Source organism: Zonotrichia leucophrys, chromosome 3, assembly GCF_028769735.1.
Source record: "Zonotrichia leucophrys gambelii isolate GWCS_2022_RI chromosome 3, RI_Zleu_2.0, whole genome shotgun sequence".
NCBI lineage: Eukaryota > Metazoa > Chordata > Aves > Passeriformes > Passerellidae > Zonotrichia > Zonotrichia leucophrys.
Genome location: NC_088172.1, coordinates 61,362,545 through 61,378,170, shown reverse-complemented (window position 1 = coordinate 61,378,170; position 15,626 = coordinate 61,362,545). Strand labels below are relative to the sequence as shown.

The 15,626-nt window shown below is 36.4% G+C and overlaps 1 protein-coding gene across 15 annotated transcripts in view; it reads left to right on the top strand.

Annotated features, from left to right (window-relative positions):
• Positions 1-15,626, top strand: part of RYR2 (ryanodine receptor 2) — a 383,167-nt gene that overhangs the window by 196,987 nt on the left and 170,554 nt on the right. For all 15 annotated transcript variants that reach the window (XR_010439574.1, XR_010439573.1, XM_064708448.1 and 12 more), the window contains 5 exons: positions 42-177; positions 2,990-3,085; positions 9,133-9,251; positions 9,640-9,773; positions 13,299-13,540. Coding sequence is in view for 13 of the 15 variants with exons in the window: in XM_064708448.1 (XP_064564518.1) it covers positions 42-177; positions 2,990-3,085; positions 9,133-9,251; positions 9,640-9,773; positions 13,299-13,540 (727 nt within the window). In the remaining 2 variants the exon portion in view is untranslated. The remainder of the gene's footprint in view (positions 1-41; positions 178-2,989; positions 3,086-9,132; positions 9,252-9,639; positions 9,774-13,298; positions 13,541-15,626) is intronic.

The following is a 15,626-nucleotide window of genomic DNA, read 5'->3' as shown; positions in this document are numbered from 1 at the left end:
CTTTTTTTTCCCTCTGATGATATAAGCTTTTTTGAATTTAGGGTATGATCAACCTTGTTCTTGAATGTATTGATCGTTTGAATGTATACAGCAGTGCAGCTCACTTTGCAGATGTAGCTGGGAAGGAGGCTGGAGAAGCATGGAAATCTATTCTGAATTCTTTGTATGAATTACTAGGTAAGACATATTATGGATTACGTGGATATTTTTAGCTCAAAATAGTAAAGAATAAAGAATTAGATAACTGTTGTAGTACAGAAGATTTTCCACTGTGTAGAAACTTAGAATACAAATTAAGTTCGATTTTTGCATTTGTAGTTATTTGATGTATTAACAATCAATTAAAGAAGTTATGTCAAGAATTATAAACATTTTAAAGTATCCAAACTAGGTCCAGAGGGTGAGCATCTCCATGAAATCAAATGATGAATTTTTGGGCTGTAGGTGGTGGTAGATGATGCAGTCTAAAATTTTGGCGTTTGGTTTTTCATATATGTAGGGTGGAGTTGAATTTTTTGTTACAGTTTAGTTAATCTTTTGTTACATTAAGCACAGTGCAGACTCGAGAGAGTAGTGTCTTGATTTCCAATTGGCAAGGCTAGAAAATTCCTTCTGGAGAGTCTGCCTTTTTTGTACAAAGCATTGCTTCCATGGACTTGTAGTCCACGGAAGGACAAAAGCTTTTGTTGACTTTCCAGTCTTTGTGCCCCTCCTGCCCTCTGATGTTACTTCTCTAACAGCATTATCTTCTGGCAGCTAATGCTCAGGAAGCTTGGCTTTGATCTGGCTATGATGAATTTTTACATTGCTCTGTTCTGAATAGTGCTGGATCTGTACAGCAATTACACAGATGACAAATGGATATTGCTTGCTCAGTCTTGCTTCAGCAAACAGTACTTTGTTTTTTGAGTCTGTACATAAATAACAGTAAACTGTAATGCCAGAATTCATGTCTTTTGTCATGTCATTGACGTTGTGTTGTTTTTCACTGTGATGAGAATGAAGGCATTTATAGATACTGAGACTGGATAGTATTACATATAAAAATCATATTATTTTAGAATGGTTTGGGTCACAAGAGAGCTCTAAAGATCAGCTAAGCCAGCCATCCTGATTGCCAAAAGATGCTTCCTTATATTCAGTCTAAGTCTACTGTCTTTCAATTTGAAATTGACATATGTCTACTACATCTGTCCATTCTCTTACAAATACTTAAATTCACTGTGAACTTGTACTAGATCCTCTTGCATTACAAAAGAATGTACAGGAGTATATGCAGTTATGTGATGTTAATGTCTGACTGACCACATAATGGTTTCTATTTCTTTAAAACTGAATGCTGGTCTTGTTTGGAGTAGTCGGCAATAAGAAAAGCAACTGTGGGATGTTGTTTTTTGTTTGCAGTTTAAAGTGCCTCATTTAATGCACAGCTTTAACCAATGAATACTAACCTTTCACAAACTTGTGCTGAGCAGCATTTATGAAACCATCTGTGTCTCATTGCTGTTAATGAAGTTAAATTTAGTGATGTGTTAAGCACTGAACTGTTACTGCCTTCATTTTATGTTCCTACCTGAAGCACAGTCAGATTGTGTGGCTTGCCTATAACCAATAAAAAAGTCACTGTCAGAAACAGGTGTTCCTTAGTTCTGGTCTGTGTGTTTTAACAAGATGTTCCCCTTCTTATGATTCCCAACTATTTTTAAATGGTCATAATTACTCAGAAGTTTAAGATTTCAGGGTGCATATTTTTTTCTATTATATAAGCAGCAATAAAAAGGATTTTGTTTGTTCATTTTGCTATTAGGTTTTGATTTTCCTCATCAGAAAACTGGTGAGGAAACTGCCAGTTTACAGAACTGTCAGTGCTCCAACATTGCTCTTCCTCTTTACAGATAGTTTAATGTCATATATATGTTGTAAGTCTCGAGGTTTAGCCTTTTATAAATAAAGCAGCATAAAACCTAGTAAAATATATAACTATATGAATATATGACCTAGAGACTTATGTTCTACATCTCTAAGTTTAGCCTTTTATAAATAGAGCAGCATAAAAACATAGTAAAATATACTACAGTGAATTTGTATAGATTTTAACATAGATTTTAAGAGGCCATTGCCTCTTTGCAGGACCAACAGTCTCTGCTGCTGGAAATAATTACAGAAACTTCAGGTTGAAATAATTTGTTGGTGGAACTGGGAAAAAAAATCTTAAGAAAACCAGTTTGTGCTGTTCCACACACCAAACAGAAATCTTTGTGCCTCAGTCCTTTCTTGGAGTAGGGTGGATGCTTCTCTTAGAGCCTGTGTGTGTGTGCACATACCTGCAGATGCAGGTGATGCAGGACAGGGTGAGCTCGTGGGTGTCTGCAGTGTTCAGGGACATTTCAGTTCAGTTGTACCCACCAAGTCAGCGCACGATTCAGTGTACCTCAATCTTCAGCTTAAAGCATGAGGGAGTAACAGATTCAAAGCTGTTACTTCCTCCCTACAACCTTTTCAAAAGTACAGCATACAGTTCCTAGACATATATCTTGTTTTACTCTTTATTACTCCTGAACAAATGTAACAGTAGAAAATAATTTGCATTTGTCACCCATGTTGTTGGCTTCTCACGCTCTGCTTTTGCAATGTTTTCTGTCATTACAAGGATACTGTTTTAAAGAAACTTGTTTCTACAGTAGCAGCTGACTTCTGTGGTGTAAGTACGGGCTTCTTCGTGTAGAGCATTTTGTATGGATTATTGAGATGATTGTAGAACCAAAATAATTCAAATTCTCTAAAGGTCAACTTGATATCAAAGGTGTTTCTTATGCTGAATTCTATCACTTACATTATTTAAATTTAAATCTAAATATCAGTAATTAGGGCTTAAGACTCTATCTTATTGGATCCTTTCTGACAAGAGAAGACAGGAATTATTTTAATTTAAATGCACTTATAACTTTGATTTAATTTCTCTCTCTCGCTCTGTCTCTTTTCCCAATAGCGGCTCTGATTCGAGGAAATCGTAAAAACTGTGCTCAATTTTCTGGATCTCTTGATTGGTTGATCAGCAGATTAGAAAGACTGGAAGCCTCTTCTGGTATGCTTTTTAGTATTTTAACTTCCTTATTTGAGCAGTTCTAAATTCATTAAAGTTGGTGATGTAATTGTTCAGCCTAACTATAATGAAGTTCTTATGAGACCATAAATTATGTTAATAAAGTGAGATTTATATTTGTAACATTTATTTTACATACCGATTTCAATTGTACTTCTACTTTAAGTTCTGGCAGTCTTGCCATTTCCTTGACCAATTGAATGTAGTGTTACCTTTTAATTCAGACAAACAAAGCATTTGATAAAATAGCTGTTCAATAGTGTAAGTTAGTATTGAGTTTTTTCTAATTCTAGTATCTTCCATTTTTTATAAGTCTGCTTGTTTTCCAAGATTTGCCTCAAACTAAATATTACAGAAATCATATGGAATGGATGTAATTTGTTCTGCCTAATACTGTTTACCTGTTTGTAATACATTTACATTTCCTTTTGAATCACCTCTTTTGCTCTTGAGGTATAAATTTCTATTTAAAGTTAACAAGAACTGCTGAGTCTGTTTTGCTTTAAATATAGTACATTTTACAATTTGTTTGGAATGTAGCCTCTTGAGACCCTTTCAAGACTTCTTTTTGTAATAATGTAAGTTGAAAGGTCAGAAGATTTGTAGTCAAACCAGTGGGAAATATAGTTACAATAACAGTGTTACATACCTCACCAGTTACATATTTGTAACTTATTCCCATCATCTTCTTGATTTAGTGTCATGTGTTATTCCATGAACTGGGAGGAACATAAAGATTGAATAAAGAGTTGTCCTCAGGAAGTGAAATTGCATTCCCCATATGATTCTTTCCCTTCTGTCAGTCATGTGTCTGCAACAGATGGATGGTGTGCTCAGGAGTCTTTGAAATATTAAGGCCAGGAAGGAAGTATGTCCCCCAAATGTTCTTTGTTTTATATTAGAAAATGGTAAACATAAAAAAAAAAGTCACAGGCATAGCACAGCCTTTTACCGTGGCATTATTAAATGAAAAATACCCTGCTATTGCTTAGTATTCCACATAGTTCCAGGAGTTGTCTCAGTGCAGGTCACCATTTGGCATGCATTAATAAATTTCTTACCCTGGTTGAATTCAATGCATCAGCAGCAGTGAGAACAGATGTGTCCTATAGTAAACGAGGTGTTTGTATTCCCCTCAGCTTTGTCGTTAAACATTCATGGGCATTTTGTTTATTTGCCATAAATCTGTTCCTGAGATGAACTCACCAACAACATGGGAAAATACTGTCAGATGTCAGTGGCAGGAGTGCTCTCCCTCTCAGAGCTGAGGGTGAACTGGCACAGCATTCACTAGCTGATTGACAAGATCTGCGGTGGTTCATTGCTCTTGTAAAGAGCAGTTACACACTGATGCTTCTCCTCTTGCAGATTTTTCCCTTTGTCAACTCTTGGGGCAAGCAGAGAGTTTAAAAGTCAGTTATTCTCTGGGCTGAGTGTGGTATAGAGACTTTGAACCATTTGCCCATGTAAGCCCCTCCAGACAGCAATGTTTTATGGAAGTATTTTTGCAGAGTTTTCTTCCATGTTTTAAATGCAGATCTATGGCCTTAGGGCAGGGGACCTCTTTTACTGCAGGATTACTTCCTAGTCCTGGCATGCACCTGACCTGTTTCAGTCTGGTGTATTTATGCTCTGAATGCTTGAGCAGCGCAAAAGATGAGGCAACAGAACCTTGAGAGTCTTTGCCTGTGTCACTACTTTAGTTCTCAGCTAGTGACTCACACAGATGGCTGCTTATAGCTTGGGTGTCTAGTTAGAGGTTTGCAGATCATCTTGTCATTGCAGCAGGTACACTAGGGTTGCTGATCCTAACTAAACAGATGTCATAACTGAACATATATTGTGTTGGTTTACATTATTGTTTGGGGAACCTGCTCTGCAGATGATGTGATCTCCTTGCTCTATTGAGCATTTGAGTAACTGAATTTAAACTGAAACAGACATAGGAAAAATGTCAAATTCATATGTTAAATTATTTTTCCACTATGCTCCACCTTTTGTGTGACAGCATTAATTTAAGGAGAATGATCTCACAATTATGCATTTGCATGGGATTTGATTGCAACTTGTCTAATTTCAATGTATATCACAAGATCTTAATGGTGAAACTATTTCCTAAAAGGCCAACTTTTACATCTGAAACTCTCAGGGTATGGGCTTTCAGAAATAATGCAAAACTTCTTGCTCAGCTTTTGGAGGTTCAAGATGAAATTTCTTTTGACAGTTCTAAAAGTGCTGTGTTACGTGGTTTCTGTTATGTACATTTGTATTTTTAATTTCAAACCATAAAGATTTGAGAATTAAAAACTTAATAGTTTATGATAGTATAGTAAGGTATGAGATGCATTCTGTAAACTGCAGGGTATTCTGACACTAGTTGCTCTGGGTAGTGAACCTCCTGACACGCTACAAGAACTCTGAATGTACTAATATTTGCAATACTCATTTGTTCTGAGTTTTCTGCTAGGAACTAGGCCACTTGTACTCCATACCCATGTGTATTGGTAACATAATTTCTGTGTTGCCTCCAAAACTGATTTTATAATAAAGACTTTTTTCTGGTTTTGAGGGAGTCAGTTATAAAAGATGCAAATTAGGCTGTCCTTTTGTTATCTTGAGAGGAACAGTAGGTTTAGCTTTTAGTATGTAAATGTAATTTTCTGATTTTTTTTTGTGGGATGCTTGCTTGCCAGATTTTAAGCTTTATTTGGCTTGATGGGCTGAGGGTATTCACTGTTGTAATTTGCAGTCATAGACCTTCAATAGGGAGAAATACTAGCTTATATTAAACCTTTAAGCTAAGAATACTTGGATACGTATATTCACATAAAATAATCTTTTTTCTAAGATAAAGTGTTTATGAGGAAGACCATAACCATGTTCTGTTAATCACATCAAAATGTTCACCTTCAACATTAATAAAGTTGTCAGCTATGTCTCCTGAGTGTGTTTTCTTGAATGTATTGCAATAAAGATTTGATGCTACCGGCTATTATCTATAAAATTCCTGTTTCCACTTTTTTCTTGTCCTGGAACTAAAAGTGTTATGAAAACAGAGCAAAGCCATTAAATATATAAACAGCAACAGTGAATTGATTGTACAAATTAGATCAGAAATTGATTCATTTCCCAAGCTTCACTGAAGCAAAACAAGGAAAATTACTATCTGTTCAAGTAGAAATATGTCTGAGAGTAGACTATATTAGAAGTGAGATATCACACAGCTGCAATGCAAATGCTTCAACTTTCTCTTCAATCCATAAATTAAGATTAGATTCATCTTTCACTTTGAAATATATTCCAGATGGGATTAACTAGCCTTACTATAATTTTATAGGCATTAAAACATAGGTAAAAAATAGAATACAGTAAATTAATAATCTAATGTTGAGGAATACATTCAGTGCAGGAGGCTCTGTTTGCAGCATGCAGTTGAGCTGCTGGTTGAGCTCTGGGTGAGATGAGAAGCCTTGGACTGCTGACTCTTAGCATAGCAAAGGAGCCTGTAGCCCAGGCAGCTGGCACTCACAGACACAGAAGGAGCCAAGGATTTCTGCGTGCTTAGACTGTAAGGGTATAAAAGCCCAGGAGCCCACAGACTCACAGACTGTTCTGGGTTGAAAGGTGCCAAAAAGGATCACTGTGTCCAGCTCTTACATAAATGATCTGTACAGGGATTGAACCCAGAGACTTGGTATTAGCACCACGCTCTCACCAGCTGAGATAATCTCAGGTTCCAGTGTTGGGGATCTGTCCTTGGAAGCACCCAGCTGGAGTTAGCTTGTTAGTCATTGTACCACAATGAAATTATTTTAAGGATTGGGACATCTGAGATTCTGCTGTGAGAAACTTGGGGTTGAGCTGGCAAGGAAACGTGATCTGACTGTGCAAGTGTGGGGTGCGTATCTCTAAAGGGGCTGTGGTGCAAGAGTGACTGCCAGAGCAGCTCCTGAATGGTTGGACAGGGAAGTTTCTCTAACACGATTATCCTCCAAGTAAAGGTTTTTGGAACCGGATGAAACCAGGTTTTAAGGATTTTTTCTAAGTGTGTTTTATTCTAGTATCCTGTAGTATGACATTAGAGGAGTCCTGAATATACATGCTTCCTTTCATCTCTTAGTCCTTAAGAAAAATTTCACTCTCTTTACTATGAACTCTGCATATCATACTGTTTAATTATATTAGATTCGAATGCTTACTGCTTTACTGCCTTGAGTAACTCCAATGAAATTGGAACAAGTCTGATTGCCGTTAATATAGATAATCTAAAAGTGAATCAGTCTGAACAGACACCATACACTTACATACAATTTTTTTTCTGTAACAGAGGGAACAAAGCATATTTGGTAATTAGCATTCAGATGCTATAGTAATTCAAGAAGGTGCTTGGGCAGCTGGACCTAATTGGTAACACACATTTATTATTGAATGTTTATATCTTCAAAGGATTTTTAATTCTGTTAATGAAAATGTTAAGACTGCAAAATGAATCCTGTGTACTATTTTAAGACAAAAGGTTATGACTACCTACAGAAAATTCCAAGGATATGGTTGCCACACTTATGGGGTGTCATTTAATACTGAATTACTATTTATATTGATAAAATATGTTTCAGTGCTAGAATGAGTGGTGGCAAATGTCCAGTTACCATGTTTTGAATGGCAATTTTGAATGGTGATTTTTGTGAATTCCCAGATCACTGTGACACACAAAATTGTTGATCTTGTTCTAGATTACCCCTCTAGATTAAGCATGCTTTTGTAACACTTTTCTCGCCTCCCTAGGTTTACCATGATCAGTGACCCCTGACCTCATCTAGTTTGTAGGCTGAGTGGACTGTGCTACTGCTATGTTGCTACAGAGCATCTGCTCTTTTAGCTGGCTCTCATGACTTTTAGGTTTTTACCCTTTTTAACAATATTGTTACCGACAGTATTCATAGAATCATAGAATGGTGACGTAATGGAAGTGCACATCTGTTGCAACACAGATTATACCACTGCCAAAATCAAGTTTAGTATGTCATTTTGTTTATTGTTAAGGCTTCTTGTGCTGAAACCTTCAGGGCTATGGAATCACTTTGGGAGCTCACCCCTAGCTCATTACCCACGTATGTTTTCTCTTTGTATGTGCATTATTTTGTCTACAAATATATTAATCAACACACTTTGTTTGAAACCTGTTAACTGGATGAATCAAATGATCACTTATCTGTTGTCTTTCACCTTTTCTACATTTCAGTCCTTGATTAATCCCTACTGTTTATTAGCAATGACAGCCTATGTCCCTCAGACCTCTGGAAAACCCAGTAAATAGTATGGGGATAAATGGTGATGGTAGTGTAGGTTATCTGTAGCAGCTGATGTTCTCTTCCTCACAAGGATCAAAGAAGGGCCAGAGTACTCTCACTGAGAACCATCAGACAAAACCACTATTTTTCCCACATGAAGGGGAGTTTGCAGTGCTACAATTTCCTTGAATGGAAAGAGGGCATGGCAAAGAGCACAAGAGTCATGCTATGGATTTTGGTTTGCAAGGATTAACTGAGTGTTTGGAGATGTGGCTTGAATAAAGGGCTGAAGACAGAATGAGGAGAGTGGTACATTGCTAATAGGGATTGCATATCTCTAGATTGAAGGCTAATAGGGATTGCATATCTCTAGATTGAAGGCTGCTTCTCAGCTTTCCTTCAGTTCCTTTGGTTTCTCTCATTGTGGCCACAACTGTAGCAACAGATAACGATGAACTACATGTACAATATTTCCCTTCCCCAAAGGCAGAAGATCCCAAAGCAGGTGTTGATTTGGTCCAGTACACATGGGAGTTTGTTTTATTTACCCATTGCAGAGAAACATTTTAAGGCTAATGATTCTTCATGGCAGTGACTGCTGCTTTATTGGGTTTGTTTGTCATATACAATGATTTTTGGAACTATTTCATGTTTATGAGCAACAGATTGCTAACTATTATGTATAGTTATGACATTATATGCACATTGATGAAATAATTATTTTTTTTTTTCCCCCAGGAATTCTAGAGGTTTTACACTGTGTGTTGGTAGAAAGCCCAGAAGCTCTCAACATTATTAAGGAAGGACATATTAAATCAATCATTTGTCTTTTGGACAAGCATGGAAGAAACCATAAGGTAGGTAAAGACTAAACAAGTGTATTTAGATGAACAAAGCAAGCTCATTCTTCTGTGTGGAAGTTAATTTCAAATACTTTAATGCTGTTTTGATAATGAGAAATAAAACTTATCCAAAAATGTATAGAAGCAGTTTGAAGAAGCAAAGAGAAATATTACCGTATTTTTGGCAAAAAACATTGATACATAACAATTTGTGAGGGAAGTGGGAAGAATGTTTTAATGTTAGGAGAATTTCAGAATTGTTTTACAATAAAACCACTGCGTTGGATAAATTACATACCATTACATGTCTTCCAGTAACAAGGTATAGAGCATTACATTGCCTGAAGTAATTAACCATGACAACGAAAAAGTATTTAAGATTAAAAGAATCTCTTTTTTTCAGGTTTTGGATGTTTTGTGTTCCCTGTGTGTTTGTCATGGAGTAGCTGTGCGGTCTAATCAACATCTAATCTGTGATAATCTCCTGCCAGGAAGAGATCTGCTCTTACAGACACGCCTTGTCAACCATGTGAGCAGGTACAAAGAAAAAGAAAAAAATCTCTATCTATGAACAAAGAAAAAAACCCCAAGTTGAGCTTAAAAGAAATAGTCACTACAGAAAATCTCTTTAACTTCCAAAACTTTTGTTATGATTTGTTATTCTTACTAGGATTTTAAATTCCCTTTGCTGTAGTGATTAAATTTGAAACATACCTCAGTGAGAGCTGAGTCACAAACTATAGCTGCCCTAAACTATTTTAACTCTGCAAAGCTGTAGTCTCTTCTAAAGATTATGGTCTAGATCTAGCTGTGCATTCGAAGTATTGTCAACTAATGTCCTGTGATTCCCTTAATATTTATGATCTTCTGAGGTCAAAATTAGGATCTTTGGTCAAAGATAAGAATTTAGTGCTAAACACCTTCATCACTGCCTAGAATATTTAGAGAGTGCCTTCACCCTTCCTTTCACTTTTAGAAGCTACCTTCAAGCAGACATTAATAACAAGATGAAGCTAGTAACATCTTAAATTGGTAAAGTATAATTTACAAGTATTATTAAGTAAATAATAAATACTCTTTTTTGAGAGTTTTAATTGATGCTGAGGCCAAAGACTGTGGCCTTGTGAGAAGATCTGTGGGATTTTGTGTCTCGAACCTGTTTATTTTTAAAAGTCTCAATCATTGATTGAGAATGAAAATGGAAATACAGAAATAGTGCTTATAATTCAGAGTGCATAAGATTTACTAGAGGCTGAAAACCATAAAAAACCTACACTGTATATTATAAGGAGGCTTCTTAAAGCTAAAGGATCTGGGAACTGATTGTCTTTCTTTATTTGGCATTCATGGGGCCACACCTGGAACACTGTGTTCAGTTTTGGGCCCCTCACTACAAGGAGGACTGTGAGGTGCTGGAGCACTTACAGTGACCAGCAATGGCGCTGGGGAAGGATCTGGAGCACAGATCTGGATCTGAGGAAACTGGATTTTTTACTCTGGAAAAGAGTAGGCTCAGGACAGAGCTTATCACTTACTACAACTCCCTGAATGGACGCTGCGGCCAGCTGGTGGTCAGCCTCTTCTCCCAGTGAGTGACAGGACCAGAGGACATAGCTCCAAGCTGCACCAGGAGAGGATTGGACATCAGGAAGAAGTTTTTCATGGAAGGGGGGGTTAAACATTGGAACAGGCTGCCCAGGAAGTGGTGGATAGTGATCAAGAAATCACGTGACTTAGTGGCACTTAGTGCTGTGGTTTAGTTGTCATTAAGATACTTGATCAAAAGGTGGACTTGATGATCATGGAGGTCTTTTCCAGCCTTGGTGATTCTGCAGTTAGTGTTTGAGCTTCTGGGATGACTTTGGATCTTTTACAAGGAACGCAGACTTCCCCAGAAAAGGTGATAGAAAAGCAAATTAGTTGTTCCATAGTTTTGCTTTGCATCAGAAAGGTGTGAATGAGAAGACTCTTATTCTTGCAGTATTAAAAAAAAATTTCGTCAAATGTCAATAAGAACAAGGAATCATTGAAGAAATTTAGTCTTAGACAAAGACATGTTTGCCTTGACCCAAAAATATTTGCAAAAGAACTTTCTAGAGTATTACTAGAACTTTCTAAGATATTGCTTTTTAACATACTTTTTCATGGAAAATTCTATTCACAAGCCTCTTTTGAGCAAGAGGAATTTGACTGATAAGGTTGATTAAATTGTGAAGTCTGGGCAAAAGCGTAATAAGGTGCTACTCTGTTCAGGCTAAAAAGAGTAATAATTTACAAATAAAAATAATTTTCTGTAAGATAGATTTCTCAAACACATTTTGGTTTTAAGTACATTAAATTTTTGTCTTGGAACAATGTGAATAGTATCTATACTTAAACATTTGGCAAAAGACAACCCATATGCTTCTAGAAGGACAGTGTATTGGTCTTACCTGGTAAAACTTGTTATTTTATAAGCAACCAGATCAGTAGAGTCTGCTTTTACACTGACTTGTATTTAGCCACCCATACCAGCCTTTCTTCCTCCCCCTGCATTCCCTCTACCAGATAGCACACTGAGACTAGCTTAGAGCTATAGTTTTTTTATTAATCAGCATGAATGGAGAAAGAAAATATTTATACAAGTAATAACCCAATCTAGTGGAGGAATGTGAAGACCACATACACTCCGTCTAGAAGTTTAAAAGATTTTTTGCAATATGGGTAACCAGCCATTGAAGAAATATAACTAGTATTGATTTTGGATGCTTCTGTGCTCTATGATTTTAATTCAAGATTGAATGTCTTTCTTAGTACAAAGCTGACACAGAAATGACTGCCTGAAGAGAGATTTTTTTGGTATGCGAGTCTATATTCAATATTATCCCCAAAATCAGATTAGAAAAGCATGGGTTTCTTTCATTTTTTTTTCTCCCTCATGGCCTTATGATATGACTCTACATATTGCTCTTCAGCTAGATATTGAATAAGTACAGTAGTAGCTTGCCTTTTTAAAGTAGTCTTGTGAAGTACTGTTAAACCAGCAGCAGTAAGGGCGTAAAATTGATATTAAGGATTTCTACAACCACTGCAAATTACTGAGTTATACAGGACTTGGAACAAAGAAGGAAGAGGTACAAGAGAATTTTGAAATAGAATGACTCTTCACTTTTATATCTTTTAAAATGTTACTCTCTTGAATGGATAAGTGTTACAGAATGCAGTTTGCTATGTAAAATTCAACCTGCAATGTGTACTTACTACACTTACATTGGTAACTGGTGAATAGCTGTGTTTTGTTTTTTTTTTTGCAGGATTTAACATCTAATTGTTCAAACACTAAACCAATTACTATTGGCATCTGAGTGAGAATACAGTTACTGAAGCACACATTTTTTTAACTTAAAATGTATAGACCATTTTTCACCAGACTAAATGAATAAATAAATAACTAAATATACTGCCTTCTGGGAGCTAATGTCTCAGATGTTGCCTAGAGGGTGCCTCAGCTTGTTCAGAGCACAGATTGCTATCCATTGTTACTCTTCTCAAGGGAGCATAAATGGCACAGCAAGCTGAAAACTGGGTAGAATCAAGAAGGACTCTAAAGATTTGGGAGAGCAAGTGAAAAGTATTGGAGCTGAAGCTACCTCTTTTTTTCATTTTTCCAGTTAGAGGAACAGGTGCAGCCAGGAGTCACATGGAAAAGCCATGTGTAATGAGTACAGATATCTCCTGGGGAAATTCTGATTGGAGAAAAGAGTAACATTTTTCAGAATGAGAAGAAACATTCATTGGAATAATCTTGCTGGGGAAATGGTCGATTACCCAACACTGGACACATATAAGATTCAGCAGGACAGTATGCTGGGCCATCTTGTCCTGACTGTGTTTTTATCAAGAGAGGTTGCACCAGATGCTCCTTGCAGTCTTTTCCAACCTGTGTTTCCATGAAGTGAAATTACTGCTGTTGTTTCAATCACACAAAACTAGCTTGAAATTTCAGTCAATGAAAAGTACACAGCAGTTCATCTTGTCCATGAGATAAGATTTTAATAACTACTTTTATTCTTTCTGTTTAAGCATGCGACCCAACATCTTCTTGGGGATTAGTGAAGGCTCGGCCCAGTACAGAAAATGGTACTATGAACTTATGGTGGACCATCTAGAGCCCTTTGTGACTGCAGAATCAACTCACCTGCGAGTGGGCTGGGCTTCCACAGAAGGCTACTCACCCTACCCAGGGGGAGGAGCGGAATGGGGAGGAAATGGTGTTGGTGATGACTTATATTCCTATGGCTTTGATGGTCTACATCTGTGGTCAGGTATTCTCTTGGGTATTTTGTGGTTGTTGATGACTTTTGTTTAGACATTATAATTGTATTTGCAATCCCAGTGAATTTGGTTTCAACAGCAGCAAAGTGAATAATTTACTTCAGCTGGCACTTGAAACATACAGAAACAGTACCCTATATCAGAATATGATTTAAACTGACAATGTCCATTGAAAAAAATTGGTTTGTATGAAGTAATGCAGGTAGACTAATAATTTACATTACAGCCTGGGATTTTGGGGTGGGGGGGCGTGGATAGGGGGACTCTGTTCATGGTAACTATGAAAATCTTATTTAAATCTTCAGAGCTGCAAAAATTGAAGTACAACAAACAGTCATCTGGATTTGTAATTCCTCTATGGTAGTCTAAGAACAGTCTGAGAGATTTAAGTAACAGGACTCCTCATTTTAGATTTTTGGTTTTTTTTTTATTTAAGCCAGATTTTTGTATGAGTCTTTAGAAGTTCAGAGATACTTTAGAGGTGAAGAAGATTTCTAAAAATGTTTTTACCATACATTGAAACAAGATACTTTTTATGTAGTGATGTTTTATTTGCATGCATTAGGACTGATTACTGCAAAACTTGCAGAATCACATTCCTAGCTTGCATATGATGTATTTGCTCAGGTATTCATCTTTAAAATGTTCTTGGCTTACTTAGGATCTAATTGTTAATAGTAATTTATGCATGAAGATTCTAGTACTAGAGAAAGCCAAACTCAGTATCTAAAGCATTTTTATTTACTCTTGATTCCACAAATACCTTATTCTCTCTTCAGACGAGGTTAACTTAGCAAAATCAGAATAATGGTAGCTTGTTCTCTTTTTTCTTAATCTTTTTCCCAAGTTTTGACTTTTGTGAAAAGATTCCCAGATATAATTTAGCATGGGTATTCCTACAGTTGGACAGTCCTGAACTTTCTGAAAGGAGATTTTACTATGATTTCACCTTGCTGAGATTTTTTTTTCTTTTAATTTTTGAGAGATTATTGGGTAGTAGTGAACTAGAGAACAGCCTGGAAACTGGGAAAGGCTCTTTGGATTGGCAGTTCTTTCCACTATAAAGTTATGAGCAGGTTTTCTAAAGCACCTTAGCAGACAAGAGAGATAATTTAGTGAGTCAGCTGCCTCATCCAAAGTTTTTGCAGTTTTGAGGCATTGAAGCTTGATACTTGGAAAATAATATAGTTTTACATTTCAAAAGAACTTTGCAATCAAAATAGCAATGGATTTTATTAATAAATAATAGCATATCAACTGGAGTGGCATCTTAGGCAAGAAGCTGCTACTTAGCCTCGCGTGTGTAGCGAGAATTACTTTGGAACAATGATGCATAATTAATGGTCTCATTACAAGTGTCGTGACTGAGTTTGACAGAAAAAGTATTATTACAGAAGAACCTGAAAATAATGAGCTAACCAAGATAGCTTTTGTACTTAAGGTCACTTTTAGGGAGGAAACAAAGGATTACTGAAAATCAAAATTATTTTTCTACCCACTGCAAACTTTTCAGTGAGAAATGTAATAACACAAAGAATGAATGGCTGTTTGTGGTTCTCAAGTCCTGCCGAAAAAAATAGGTTAGACCACAAATGTATCTGCAATTTTTTTCATATGTTATGGATGTGGCTGGTAGGTTTGAAAAGATTTGTGTCTTCTTTCTTTGCTGATAATATTGTGTAACACATACATACCTCTCAAACATGGAAGAACTTTAAGCTGTTGCATATTGGAAATCATGGCCTTATTTGCTTCCACAATCCAGGCTACATCTTGATAATCTCTGCAATGGCATTTAAGAATAACCTTCTTACCATGAAACATTTACTGTATTAATGAATAGCAACAATAATTTCTGCCCCCAAATTACTGTTCTGGACCAAGCCTGTATGAGAATCACAAACAATTTACATTTGGTTTTTCAGTCCTGAAATAACCTATTATGGAGAAGTGGAACTCACAGATCCTTAAAGCCTAGGGCCAGAAAAGGCATTTAGATAATTTGCTCTATTGTATATTCATCAATGACAAATACATATTTCTGTTAGCAGTCAGCATGCATTGATTTTCATAACC